This window comes from Chiloscyllium plagiosum, unplaced genomic scaffold, assembly GCF_037043375.1.
Source record: "Chiloscyllium plagiosum isolate Xiang-an unplaced genomic scaffold, Cpla_swu_hap1 HiC_scaffold_8, whole genome shotgun sequence".
Classification (NCBI taxonomy): domain Eukaryota; kingdom Metazoa; phylum Chordata; class Chondrichthyes; order Orectolobiformes; family Hemiscylliidae; genus Chiloscyllium; species Chiloscyllium plagiosum.
This window is the reverse complement of record NW_028270146.1, coordinates 11,208,025-11,220,178: the sequence shown is the minus strand read 5'-3', so window position 1 is coordinate 11,220,178 and position 12,154 is coordinate 11,208,025. Positions and strand designations below refer to the sequence as shown.

General features: G+C 43.4%; 1 protein-coding gene across 2 annotated transcripts in view; it reads right to left on the bottom strand.

Annotated features, from left to right (window-relative positions):
• Positions 1 to 1,319: 1,319 nt before the first annotated feature.
• gsc (goosecoid) overlaps positions 1,320 to 12,154 on the bottom strand; it is a 34,754-nt gene continuing 23,919 nt past the window's right edge. For both annotated transcript variants that reach the window (XM_087989465.1, XM_087989466.1), the window contains exon 4: positions 1,320 to 1,668. In XM_087989465.1, the coding sequence (XP_087845591.1) occupies positions 1,501 to 1,668 (168 nt within the window). In that variant the 3' untranslated portion in view covers positions 1,320 to 1,500. The remainder of the gene's footprint in view (positions 1,669 to 12,154) is intronic.

Below are 12,154 nucleotides of genomic sequence, written 5' to 3'. Positions count from 1 at the left end.
GCACTAAATGAGCATCTGCTTATTTTAAGTCCTGCGTAGAAACATAGAAGATAGGAGCAGGAGTAGGTCATTCGGTCCTTTGAGCCTGCTCCTCCATTCAATATGATCATGGTTGATCATCCAATTCAGTACAGTTGATTCTGCTATAATGTGTGTTTCTTCAGAGTGAATTGGCTTTAAAGTGACTGAAGAATTTAGACCGTTTTAGCAGAACGTGAATGTTCTTTACCTGTGTTGGCTATAATGTGATTCCGGCCCCATTTGTTTAGATGGTGCGGCTATTGCATGATTTTCTTATAACGCGAGATTTCAAGAGACTGGAACTATTGCGTTATGTCAGAACTGACATACTCCGTTCCATTTTCCCTTTAGCCCTAAGAACTAATCTAATCTAATCTAATCTCAACTGTATCTAACTCCTTCTTGAAATCATTCAATGTTTTGCCCTTGACTGCTTTCTGTGGCAGAGAATTCCACAGGCTCCCCACTCTCTGGGTGAAGACCCAGAGAGCGGGGCGGCACGGCACTGTGGGCGGCACGGTGGCACAGTGGTTAGCACTGCTGCCTCACAGCGCCAGAGACTCGGGTTCAATTCCCGCCTCAGGCGACTGACTGTGTGGAGTTTGCACGTTCTCCCTGTGTCTGCGTGGGTTTCCTCCGGGTGCTCCGGTTTCCTCCCACAGTTCAAAGATGTGCAGGTTAGGTGAATTGGCCATGCTAAATTGCCCGTAGTGTTAGGTAAGGGGTAAATGTAGGGGTGTGAGTGGGTTTCCTGTAGTGTTAGGTAAGGGGTAAATGTAGGGGTGTGGGTGGGTTGCGCTTTGGCGGGGCGGTGTGGACTTGATGGGCCGGAGGGCCTGTTTCCACACTGTAAGTAATCTAATCAAGACTTTTCTCCTCATCTCAGTCCTAAACGACGTACTTCCTATCCTTAAACTGACACCCCTGGTTCTGGACTCCTCCATCATCAGGAACATCCTTCCTGCGGTTGCCCTGTCTGGTCCTCTTAGAATTATATAAGTTTCTATGAGACACCTCTCATTCTTACAATCTCCAGTGAATATAATCCTAACCAGCGTCTCTACCTACATCAGTCCTATCATCTCTTAGCGTTCGCCTGTACCTGTGTTTTTGTTTTTGCCGCTGTTTACCTATTATTTACATATCTATGCTACTTAACTCTGTGATCTGCCTGTGTTGCTCTCAAGACAAAGCTTTTCACTATGCCTCGGTGACAATAAATTCAATTCATTCAATCTCAGGAATAAGCATGGAATACAATGTTTGTTTCAATAAAGCAGCACTGTGTCTCATTGGAGTAACATCATGACTTTTTTTTATTAACAAAACAAGCACACATACAAAAACGCACATATATATAATATGTATTTATACAGTATTTACAGCAGCCTCAGTCCTCCAGATGGACAAAGTGCAAGATACCAGCCACAGTCTCGAGCTGAGGATGGGTGAATGCTCCTGATCAATCAGTGCCAGTTATCAGCTGTCTGAGTCTACCCCACTTTCCTGGGCTGCTGAAGTTGATTCTCCAGAAGCCTTCCCCACCGGGGCGTTTTTCGAAATTTTATTCCATTTCTGGGAGTCCGACTCCTCCGATGATGATCTCTTCTGCCGCCTCCATTTAGCTCGGCGGTTTTTAAACCAGACCTGAGCAGGGGAAACAAAAGTCAAATAGTATAAAACTTCATTCCTGAGCTAGTGCACTTTATCAGAGATGTCCAGAGGTTTGAGCACAAAACCTAGGTTGACCCTCCGACTGCAGTATTTGAGGCACCATCTTTTAGGGTTACCTCAGGTAGAAAAGGACTCGAGGGCCATTCTTCTAGTGAAGACAAGGCAAGATCTCTCTAGTATCCTGATCAATATTTAACCCTTACCCAATATTATTAAACAGATTATCTGCTCACTGTCTAATTGTTGTTCGTGTGCAAATTGGCTGCCACATTTCCAACATCCAATGTGGGAATATTTGACTAGAACAGCTTTACTTAGAACAGCATTCCTAAGCTGCCTTTGTAAAGAGTTGAGTAACTGTCTTTGTGTGCTGCTGCAGTAAACGATAGGAGCTGCATCCAGTGCTAACAGGGAGGAATTTCCAGGATTTTGACCCAGCAACAGTGAAGGGACAGTAATATAGATCCAATTAAAGTACTTTGGGACTTCTGAAGGCTTAAGAGGCTATATATAAATACAAATTTTTGTTTTACTTAGGTTCTCCAAGACCAGTGCAGAGGGAATTCACTGATATCCTATCAATAATTTGATTTATTGTTGTCACATAACCTAGGAACAGGGAAAAGTTTTGTTTTGTGTGCAGTACAGGCAGATCATACCATTCAAGGATCATTGGGTGATTGAACAGAGCGAGGAATACAAAGTTGCTGCTGCAAAGAAGGTGCACAGAAAGCCAGATGGACAATAGATTTGAAATTTGAGAGATCCATTCAAAAGTCAAGTAACAGCAGGGAAGAAGCTGTTCTTGAATCTGTTGGTACATGTGTTTAAGCTTTTGGATCTTCTGCCTGACGGAAGAGGTTGGAAGAGATTATAGGAGGAAGTGAGGACTGCAGATGCTGGAGATCAGAGCTGAAAATGTGTTGCTGGCAAAGCACAGCAGGTCAGGCAGCATCCAAGGAACAGGAGAATCGACGTTTCGGGCATAAGCCCTTCTTCAGGAATGAGGAAAGTGTGTCCAGCAGGCTAAGATAAAAGGTAGGGAGGAGGGACTTGGGGGAGGGGCGTTGGAAATGCGATAGGTGGAAGGAGGTCAAGGTGAGGGTGATAGGCCGGAGTGGTGTGGAGGCGGAGAGGTCAGGAAGTAGATTGCAGGTTAGGAAGGCGGTGCTGAGTTCGAGGGATTTGACTGAGACAAGGTGGGGAAGGGGAAATGAGGAAACTGGAGAAATCTGAGTTCATCCCTTGTGGTTGGAGGGTTCCTAGGCGGAAGATGAGGCGCTCTTCCTCCAATCGTCGTGTTGCTATGGTCTGGCGATGGAGGAGTCCAAGGACCTGCATGTCCTTGGTGGAGTGGGAGGGGGAGTTGAAGTGTTGAGCCACGGAGTGGTTGGGTTGGTTGGTCGATTATAACCTGGGAAGGGAGTCTTTGAGTACAAGAGTTGGGAGATCATTTTGCGGCTGTACAGGACATTGGTTAGGCCACTGTTGGAATATTGCAAGCAATTCTGGTCTCCTTCCTATTGGAAAGATGTTGTGAAACTTGAAAGGGTTCAGAAAATATTTACAAGGATGTTGCCAGGGTTGGAGGATTTGAGCTATAGGGAGAGGTTGAACAGGCTGGGGCTGTTTTCCCTGGAGCATTGAAGGCTGAGGGGTGACCTTATAGAGGTTTATAAAATTATGAGGGGCATGGATAGGGTAAATAGGCAAAGTCTTTTCCCTGGGGTGGGAGAGTTCAGAACTAGAGGGCATTGGCTTAGGGTGAGAGGGGAAAGATAAAAAAAGAGATCTAAGGGGCAACTTTTTCACTCAGAGGGTGGTACGTGTATGGAATGAGCTGCCAGAGGAAGCTAGTACAATTGCAACATTTATAAGGATGTGTATATGAATAGGAAGGGTTTGGAGGGATATGGGCCAGCTGCTGGCAGGTGGGACTAGATTGGGTTGGGATGTCTGGTCGGCATGGACAAGTTGGACCGAAGGGTCTGTTTCCATGCTGTACATTTCTATGATTTTTTTAACTGTATGGCTACCTTTCCGTGGCAGTGAGAAGTGCAGATGGAGTCAATGGATAGAAGGTTGACTTGTGTGATGGACTGGGCTGTGTTCACAATTCTCTGTAGTTTCTTACAGTCCTGGGCAGAGCAACTGCTGTACCAAGCTGTGGTGCATCTGAATAGAATGCTTTCTATGGTGCATTATGGACGTGCTGAATTTCCTTAATCTCCTGAGGAAGAAGAGGTGTTCTCTTGCCTTCTCAACCATCACATCTATGTGGGAGGTCTAGGGCAGATTAAATAAGGAGAAACTAGCATGAGCAACAGTAACCAGAGATTTAAAGGTGATCGGCAAAAGAAATAAGGAGAAATGTTTTCACCCAGTAAAGTTGTTATAATCTGGGTTACATTACCTGAAAGAATGGTGGAAGCACATTTAAAAGTTGTTTTCAAAAGAGAATTGAATAAATGGTTGAAATGAAATCCCCTTGCAGAGATATGGGGCAAGAGCAGGGGAGAGGCAGTAATCAGAGAGCGGGCACAGTCACAATGGGCTGAATGGCCAATTCTTTGCTTCTAATGTATCTATCACCGACATGAAAAAAAGAATGATTTAGCGGAGATTAAATCCATTGCAAACATCAGCTAATTCTAGACATATTAGTTATTTATGATCCTCTAGATAGAAGGATCTGAATTTTTGAACTTTCAGAAAGTAAGATGACCTGAACTAAGGGCAAGAACTGGAATTTAAACAATTGTAAAAATTATTTCTAATTTTCCTCCGTTCTGAAACATCCTTCAGTATGTCCCAGTTATTTAGATTGTGTCCTTGATTTCATTTTTCAGATGTTGGCATCACTGTCACAGCTGGCACCGACTCCCCATTACAAAGCACACTGGAGAAGGTGGTGCTGAGCTGCTTTCCTGAACTGGTGATGGAGAGAGTGAACGTTTGAGGTGTTTACCCATTCTCCCCCCTCTCTCTTCACACATTTGTAAATCCTACAAACCAAATGCTGCATGTGCTCATCAAAACACACCCTGATCATATTGTCTCTCACCTCACTACACTAAATCTTTTGCTATAAATTCTATGTCCTATGATCTTGCCCCACCTGATGAAGGAGCAGCGCTCTGAAAGCTAGTGCTTCCAATTAAACCTGTTGGACTATAACCTGGTGTTGTGCGATTTTTAACTTTGTCTACCCCAGTCCAACACCGGCTCTCAACATCCTCACTAAACTCACCCACCCCAACTTCAATCCCAGCTATTTCAGGAATTTTGAGATTCTTTGTCAAATTTAGAGTTTAGGTGTGACGCCTCGTTAGTGTAAAAATGTCAGATTGCATGTCTGCTGTGTTTAAATTGTACCCAGTCATTATCAAGTTTTTCATATGTTGCAGTCAACACTGATGATCTGATAGCAATTAACAATTTGACATTGGTCAGAAGTAATATGGAATTTTGGTATCAAATAAAAAAGACTTGGCTCCTCCAGTCAGTTTTGTCCCCTCAAGATATTGGTGGGAGAGGGTTCTGAAGCACCCATCCCAGGACATCATTCACCATTTCAGCGCAGACTCAATGGGTCAAAGGGCCTTGTCTGCTCAGTATGACTCTAATGACCATTCTGCACGAGCTATGTCAGCAAGTTGACCATGGCTCTTCTGAGTCTGACCTGATGTTCTGTCTTGATGTTTGTGTTCCTGAGGCTGTAGCTAGGAACGCCTTCCAAAATAGGCACTTGCACCCATTGGCACATCAGGTCATTAGTGAAATGCATCTCTCGATGTGTACAAAGAACAAAGAACAAAGAAATTTTACAGCCCAGGAACAGGCCCTTCGGCCCTCCAAGCCTGAGCCAATCCAAATGTACTGTCTAAATCTGTCGGTCAATTCCTAAGCATCTGTATCCCTCTGCTCCCCACCTCCTCATGCATCTGTCCAGACGCATCTTAAATGAATCTACCATGCCTGCCTCTACCACCTCTGCTGGCAACACATTCCAAACGCCCACCACCCTCTGTGTGAAGTACTTACCGCGTGTATCCCCCGTAAACTTTCCATCTCTCACTTTGAAAGCATGACTTCTCTTTATTGAATCCTTCACCCTGGGAAAAAGCTTGTCTCTATCCACCATGTCTATACCCTTCATGATTTTGTAAACCTCAATCAAGTCCCCCCTCAATCTCCTTTTTTCTAGTGAAAACAAACCTAACCTACTCAACCTCTCTTCATAGCTAGCACCTTCCATACCAGGCAACAGTCTCATAAACCTTCTCTGCACCCTCTCCAAAGCGTCCACATCCTTTTGGTAATGTGGCGACCAGAGCAGTACACAGTATTCTAAATGCAGCCAAACCAATGTCTTGTACAATGTTAACATGACCTGCCAGCTCTTATACTCAATACCCTCTCCGATGAAGGCAAGCATACTATATGCCTTCTTGACCATTCTATCCACCTGTACAGCAACCTTCAGGGTACAATGGACCTGCACTCCCAGATCTATCTGCCCATCAACTTTTCCCAAGGCTCTTCCGTTTACTGTATAATTTGCTCTAGAATTAGACTTGTCTAAATGCATCATCTCACATTTTTCTGGATTGAAAGCCATCTGCCATTTTTCCACCCAACTCTCCAGTCTATCTATATTCTTCTGTATTCTCTAACAGTCCCTTATGCTTTCTGCTACTCCACCAATCTTTGGGTCATCTGCAAACTTGCTGATCATACTAACAGTGCCCTCTTCCAGATCATTTATGTATATTACAAACAACAGTGGTCCCAACACTGACCCCTATGGAACACCACTGGTCACCTTTCTCCATTTTGAGAAACTCCCTTCAACTACTACTCTCTGTCTCCTGTTGCTCAACCAGTTGTTTATCCACCTAGTGAGAACACCCTGCACACCATGTGACTTCGCTTTCTCCATTAGTCTACAATGGGGAACCTTATCAAACGCCTTACTACAGTCCATGTATATGACAACAACAGCCCTTCCTTTATCTAACAACTTGGTCACTTCCTTGAAGAACTCTATCAAGTTGGTAAGGCACGATCTCCCCTGTACAAAACCATGTTGCCTATCACTGATAAACTCATTCTTTTCCAAATATAAATAGATCCTATCTCTCAGTACCTTCTCCAGCAACTTCCCCACCACCGACGTCAGGCTCACTGGTCTGTAGTTACCCAGAGTATCCCTACTACCCTTCTTGTACAGGGGGACAACATGGGCAACCTTCCAGTCCTCCGGCACCTCACCTGTATTTAAGGATGCCACAAAGATATCTGTCAGGGCCCCAGCTATTTCTTCTCTCGCCTCCCTCAGCAACCTGGGATAGATCCCATCCGATCCTGGGGATTTGTCCACCTTAATAACCTCTAGCATACCCAACACATCTTCCCGACTTATGCCAACGTGATCCAGACTCATCAAACTTCTATCTCTAATCTCAAGATTCATCATGTTCCTCATGTGTGTTTGAAAAGAACCTCTTGTTGGTTCAGCAACAATCCCCTGTGAAAAGTGCAAAGCGGATTCCCCTTGGAGTGTAAAGTACTAACTGTTTTATGTCTAAAAACTCAAAAGGGGGGGTGATTGCACTAAGATTAAGCAAGGGTTGCCTGTGCAAGCTGGAGAAGCTAAATTATCAAGTTCAGGCTGCATCCAACTGCACCCTGCAACTTTGAACACCTCTTAGATTTGAACGTTTGGACACATCAGTTTCCCAATGAGCTTTAATTAACACATGATTTGCTGGTAAATCACCAACTGTTGACCTCTCATTTAGTAATAAATTCACATTGTCCGTATTACTATTAAACACTGATACTATACATGTGCACCTGGAGGGCTTAGACCACAATGCAGCCTTTTTGTCTCTTGGAATACCTGCAGAAACATGCATTTCCATAATCACACATATCTGTGCATGGGACGCTATACTGCCAAGGGGAGAGAACTATCAAGAGAAGGAACCTTGGCCTCACTTACTCTCACTTACCCTTCTCAATCCCAGAAGCAGAGACTTCTGTAAACTCACAAACCATGTGCTGAATACAGGACAGCCTCACTCTGAGAGAAAACCCCATTTTGTTTCACTAAATATGAATTTTCATGACGAGAAAGTCTCACTATATAAGAGATTTCACCAACCCTACCATCCTCTTACAGAATCATTTCTCAGTCCTGAATCACATTTAATAACCCCAGCTTCACTATCCACCTCACTGTACATGGTAGCTAATTTCACAATTACATTGTCTTTTCAACTCCTCAATTCTTTCTTTACTCTTAAAACCCAAACTTAACAAAGGATTAATATAACCCGATTCACACAAGGTACAGGCAGTATCACTGGATTCAAATATTCAGATTAGAGGATTTATCTGGATTATATTTGGGGTGGCCCAGTGGCTCAGTGGTTAGCATTGCTGCCACATAGCGCCAGGGACCCAGGTTTGATCCCAGCCTCAGGCAACTGACTGTGTGGACTTTGCACATTTTCCCTGTGTCTGTGTGGGTTTCCTCTGGGTGCTCTGGTTTCTTCCCACCAAGGATGTGCAGGTTAGGTGGATTGGCCATGCTAAATTGGCCATAATGTCCAGGGATGTGCCGGCTCGGTGGGTTAGCCATGGGCAATGCAGAGCTATAGGGTAGGGGGATGGATCTGGATGTGATGCTCTTTTGAGGGTCAGTGGGGATTAGATGGGCTAATGATCTGCTCCACACTGTCGGGATTCTATAAACCAAATTCTATTCTACAGTTTAAGATTTTATAATCTGTTGTATTAACTACACACATATTGCTAATATATAACATATTGCTTCAATATATATAACACACAGGGAATATAAGGATCAGTATTACCAGCTGAAATCATAATAATCTATTTTAATGACTGCTGAAGAGACTGGATGCAACATATCGGAAGTTTGCTGATGGTACAAAGCTCGGGGAAAGTAAGCTGTGAGAGAGATAAAAAGAGCCCGCAAAGGAGTATGGCCAAGTCAAGTGAGTGCACAAAAAGGTAGCAACTTGAGTGTAAACCTTTTAGGCAGGTCGGGGAGTGGAATTGCACACTTTGTTGGAAAGAATAGAAAACCGGAATACAGTAGCGCCTCGACATACGAACGACCCTGTTCACGAACAAATCAGTTTACGAACAGGATTGTACGTAAAATGTTCCTTCAACGTACGTACGAAATTCAAGGTACGAACGAAGGTACGAATGCAAAAGGCCCGTGTGTGACCACGTGGTTTCATTGTTCTGCTTTGCTACGCGCTTGTTGAACGCAAAAGCTCTCGGGCCCCGCGTGATCTCATTCAGTTCATCTTTGGCACGTGCGCTGTGAACAGCTTCCGTTGCTACGTCCAAGCATTCTTACGCTATCCGAACAATGGGAAAAATTGATTCAGTTCGTGAACTTTTTGGTTCGCGAACCGGGTCCGGGAACGGATTAAGTTCGTAAGTCGAGGCGCTACTGTATTATTTTCACATGTGAAACGATTAGAGGGATTAGAGTTCAGAGAGATTTGTCTATCTTTTTACAAGAAGTGTGGAAAGTTAACACCTAACTACAGCAAACCATAAAAAGGAAAGTGATGAGATAGCTTTTATCTTGAGGGTGCTGGAGTACAGAAAGGCATCTTGCTGCAATGGTACAGGGCTTTGCTGAGAGCACACGGAACAAAGGCAGAATGTCAGTCCCTAACAGGGGGCAACAGTATACGTTCTCTCAATTGATTCCTGAGATGAGGTGATTGACCTGTAAGGGAAATTAAGTCGAATGGGTTGGTATTCTCAAGTTTAGCGGATCTCATTGAAACCTATTAGGATCTGAGAAAGCCTAACAGGAAGCATACTAACAGGTTCGTTCTCCTCTCTGGAGTCCAGATCACACTCACTCACTTGCACATACTCACACTCACAAACTCTCACACACGCATTCTCTCTCTTATGGGACATTCAGTCCTGTTACATATTTTTCATTCTAAAGTACCATGTGGATGAAAAACCTCATGTAATTTTTGGAATCTGATTACCAAGATAATTATCTGAATTAGGAATTTATTCCATTTGCAATGCTCTCGCTTTAACATCCCCAAGTGTTGCTGAACTTTGGAAATGTCAGCATTAGGATTGATTTGTTTATGGAAAGTAAATATACTTTTCTTTCAAATGAAGTGTGCAATTAGATAATTTCTCCCAAGTGAGAAAAAGAGTTTGACCCTCATCTCACATCTTAACACAATCCACAATCAGCTGAGAGGTCAAAGGTCAAAATGGGCTAATCCATAGAATTCTTGGTGTGATTATTTGTCCACCCACAATACTATTTCTGGCGCCGTGTTTGATTTCATTACTCAATCTATTTTTTTTAAATTCCCCCTCGTGTCTGTAAAAGATTTGAAGAAGACAAGGAAAATAAGAGGACAAAGCAACATTCCATAATCTACTTCACCCAAAGGAGATGAATTTGAAATCATCTGATAAAGTTAATCATCCCTGGTATTGTTATCATAAATCTTCTCTGGACTCTCTCCAAGCACTTGAAAAATACGTTGGTATTCCTTGTAAAGCTTCAGGATGTTTCAAACCTTTACGCAGCCAATTAAGTTCTTTTGAAATGCGATGTTGAAGGAAATGCAACAGTTGATTTGCACACAGCAAGATTCCACATTCAGTGAGGGAATGATTAGTTCATCTAAGTGGTAAATAGTGGCCAGGGCACCAGGAAGAACTCTCCACTCTTCTTTGGATCTTCCACATTCATCTGAAAGGTCCAACATGACCACAATGTAATGTCTGACCACTGGGATTGCCAATGTACAGTATGTGGTGAATAGACTTTCCAGTTTAGACAACCTGAGGCTGCACTGATCAAAATCACAATGAGATACGGCAACATGGTGGCTCAGTGGTTAACATTGCTGTCATGTGCCTGGGTTTGATTCAGACCTTGGGTGACTGTGTGGAGTTTGCACATTCTCCCTGGTATGTATGTAGGTTTCCTCCAAGTGCTCTGGTTTCCTCCCACACTGGAAGTGTGTGGGTTAGGTGGGTTGGCCGTGCTAAATTGTCCGTAGTGTGCAGGGATGTGCAGGCTCAGTGGATGAGCCATGGGAAATGTGAGGCTGTGAGTATCAGGTAGGGAGCTGGGTCTGGGTGGGATGTTCTTTGGAGGGTCAGTGCAGACTTGATGGGCCAAGTGGGCTCTTTCTGCACTGTATGGATTCTGAGAGATGACTGTTGTGTCTGACAATGGATCACTTCAACCATCTCCAGTGGCCCTATTTTATATTCCAAGAATTTTCAGCAAAATCTGAACAGGTTGGGGCTCTCTGTTTTTTCAGAAAAGGGACCAAGAAGGTGACCCAATGTAAGTATTTACACTCATGAAGGTATTTTACAAGATAGGGTTAGGAAACATTACCGTGTGAGGGAGAAAATAAATTTGGAGTAGTCACTAACAAATCCCCATTCAAGACTCAGGAGAATCACGTTTACACAGTGGTTAGAATATAGAATTCACTACCACCAACATGGATAAGGAAAATGACAGAGATGCTTTTGAGTGGGAAAGGAACAGAGTTTGGATGCTGGTTGGGTGAGATGAATAGAGTTAGGAGGAAGCTTAAAAAGTGATTTAGGCCAGTCGATTGAATGATTAGTTTATGTGCTGTTAATTCGATGTAATGAGACAGCAAGAAGTGAACCTCTTCCAAAGATAGAGGAGGATGAGGAAACTAAATTGCAAAGAGATCAAAAACAGAGAGATCAAAAACAGAGTGAATGTAATATGTCCTTATCCAGCTTGGGCAAATGCTCAAACATTGGCTTGGCTCACTTGAATGATTAAAGTTAACGTGGCTGCTTCATATTTCTGAATTGTCCAGGTGGGAGTAATCTCATCTCAGAGTTAAAATGTTTCACAATTCAAGCACTACTCCATGACTTAAGTAGATAATCTAGGTTGGTAGCTCAGTGCAGTACCGAGGGACAGAATTGTGTCTCATGGATGCGATGAGCTTGTTTCAATGATTGTGAAAGACTGCATGGCACTTTCTCAATGAAGATTGTGAAGTTCTCTGAAGAGTCCTGGCTGACATCCACAGCTTAGCACCTCAGCAGATTTACTGGTCGTTTGTCATATCTGCTTCCTGTGAAGTCTTGCACTGCATGAACCGTCTGGGTCAACAAAACAAATGTGAATGCCCTTCAAAGGCAAAGCATGTTGGGATATTTCAACAGTGTGACAGACATAGTTCTTTTTTATGGCAAATACAGATTTTGCGTGATCTGCTGGACAGGATACAAGGGAACACTTTGGGAACTGCACCAGACACAATTTTTATGTCAAAAATAGAGTACAATCATACTCGGGAGTCTCAACAGAACACTTTGGGAGGATTTGGTTGTGTATACTGAAACTGCCTGGAAT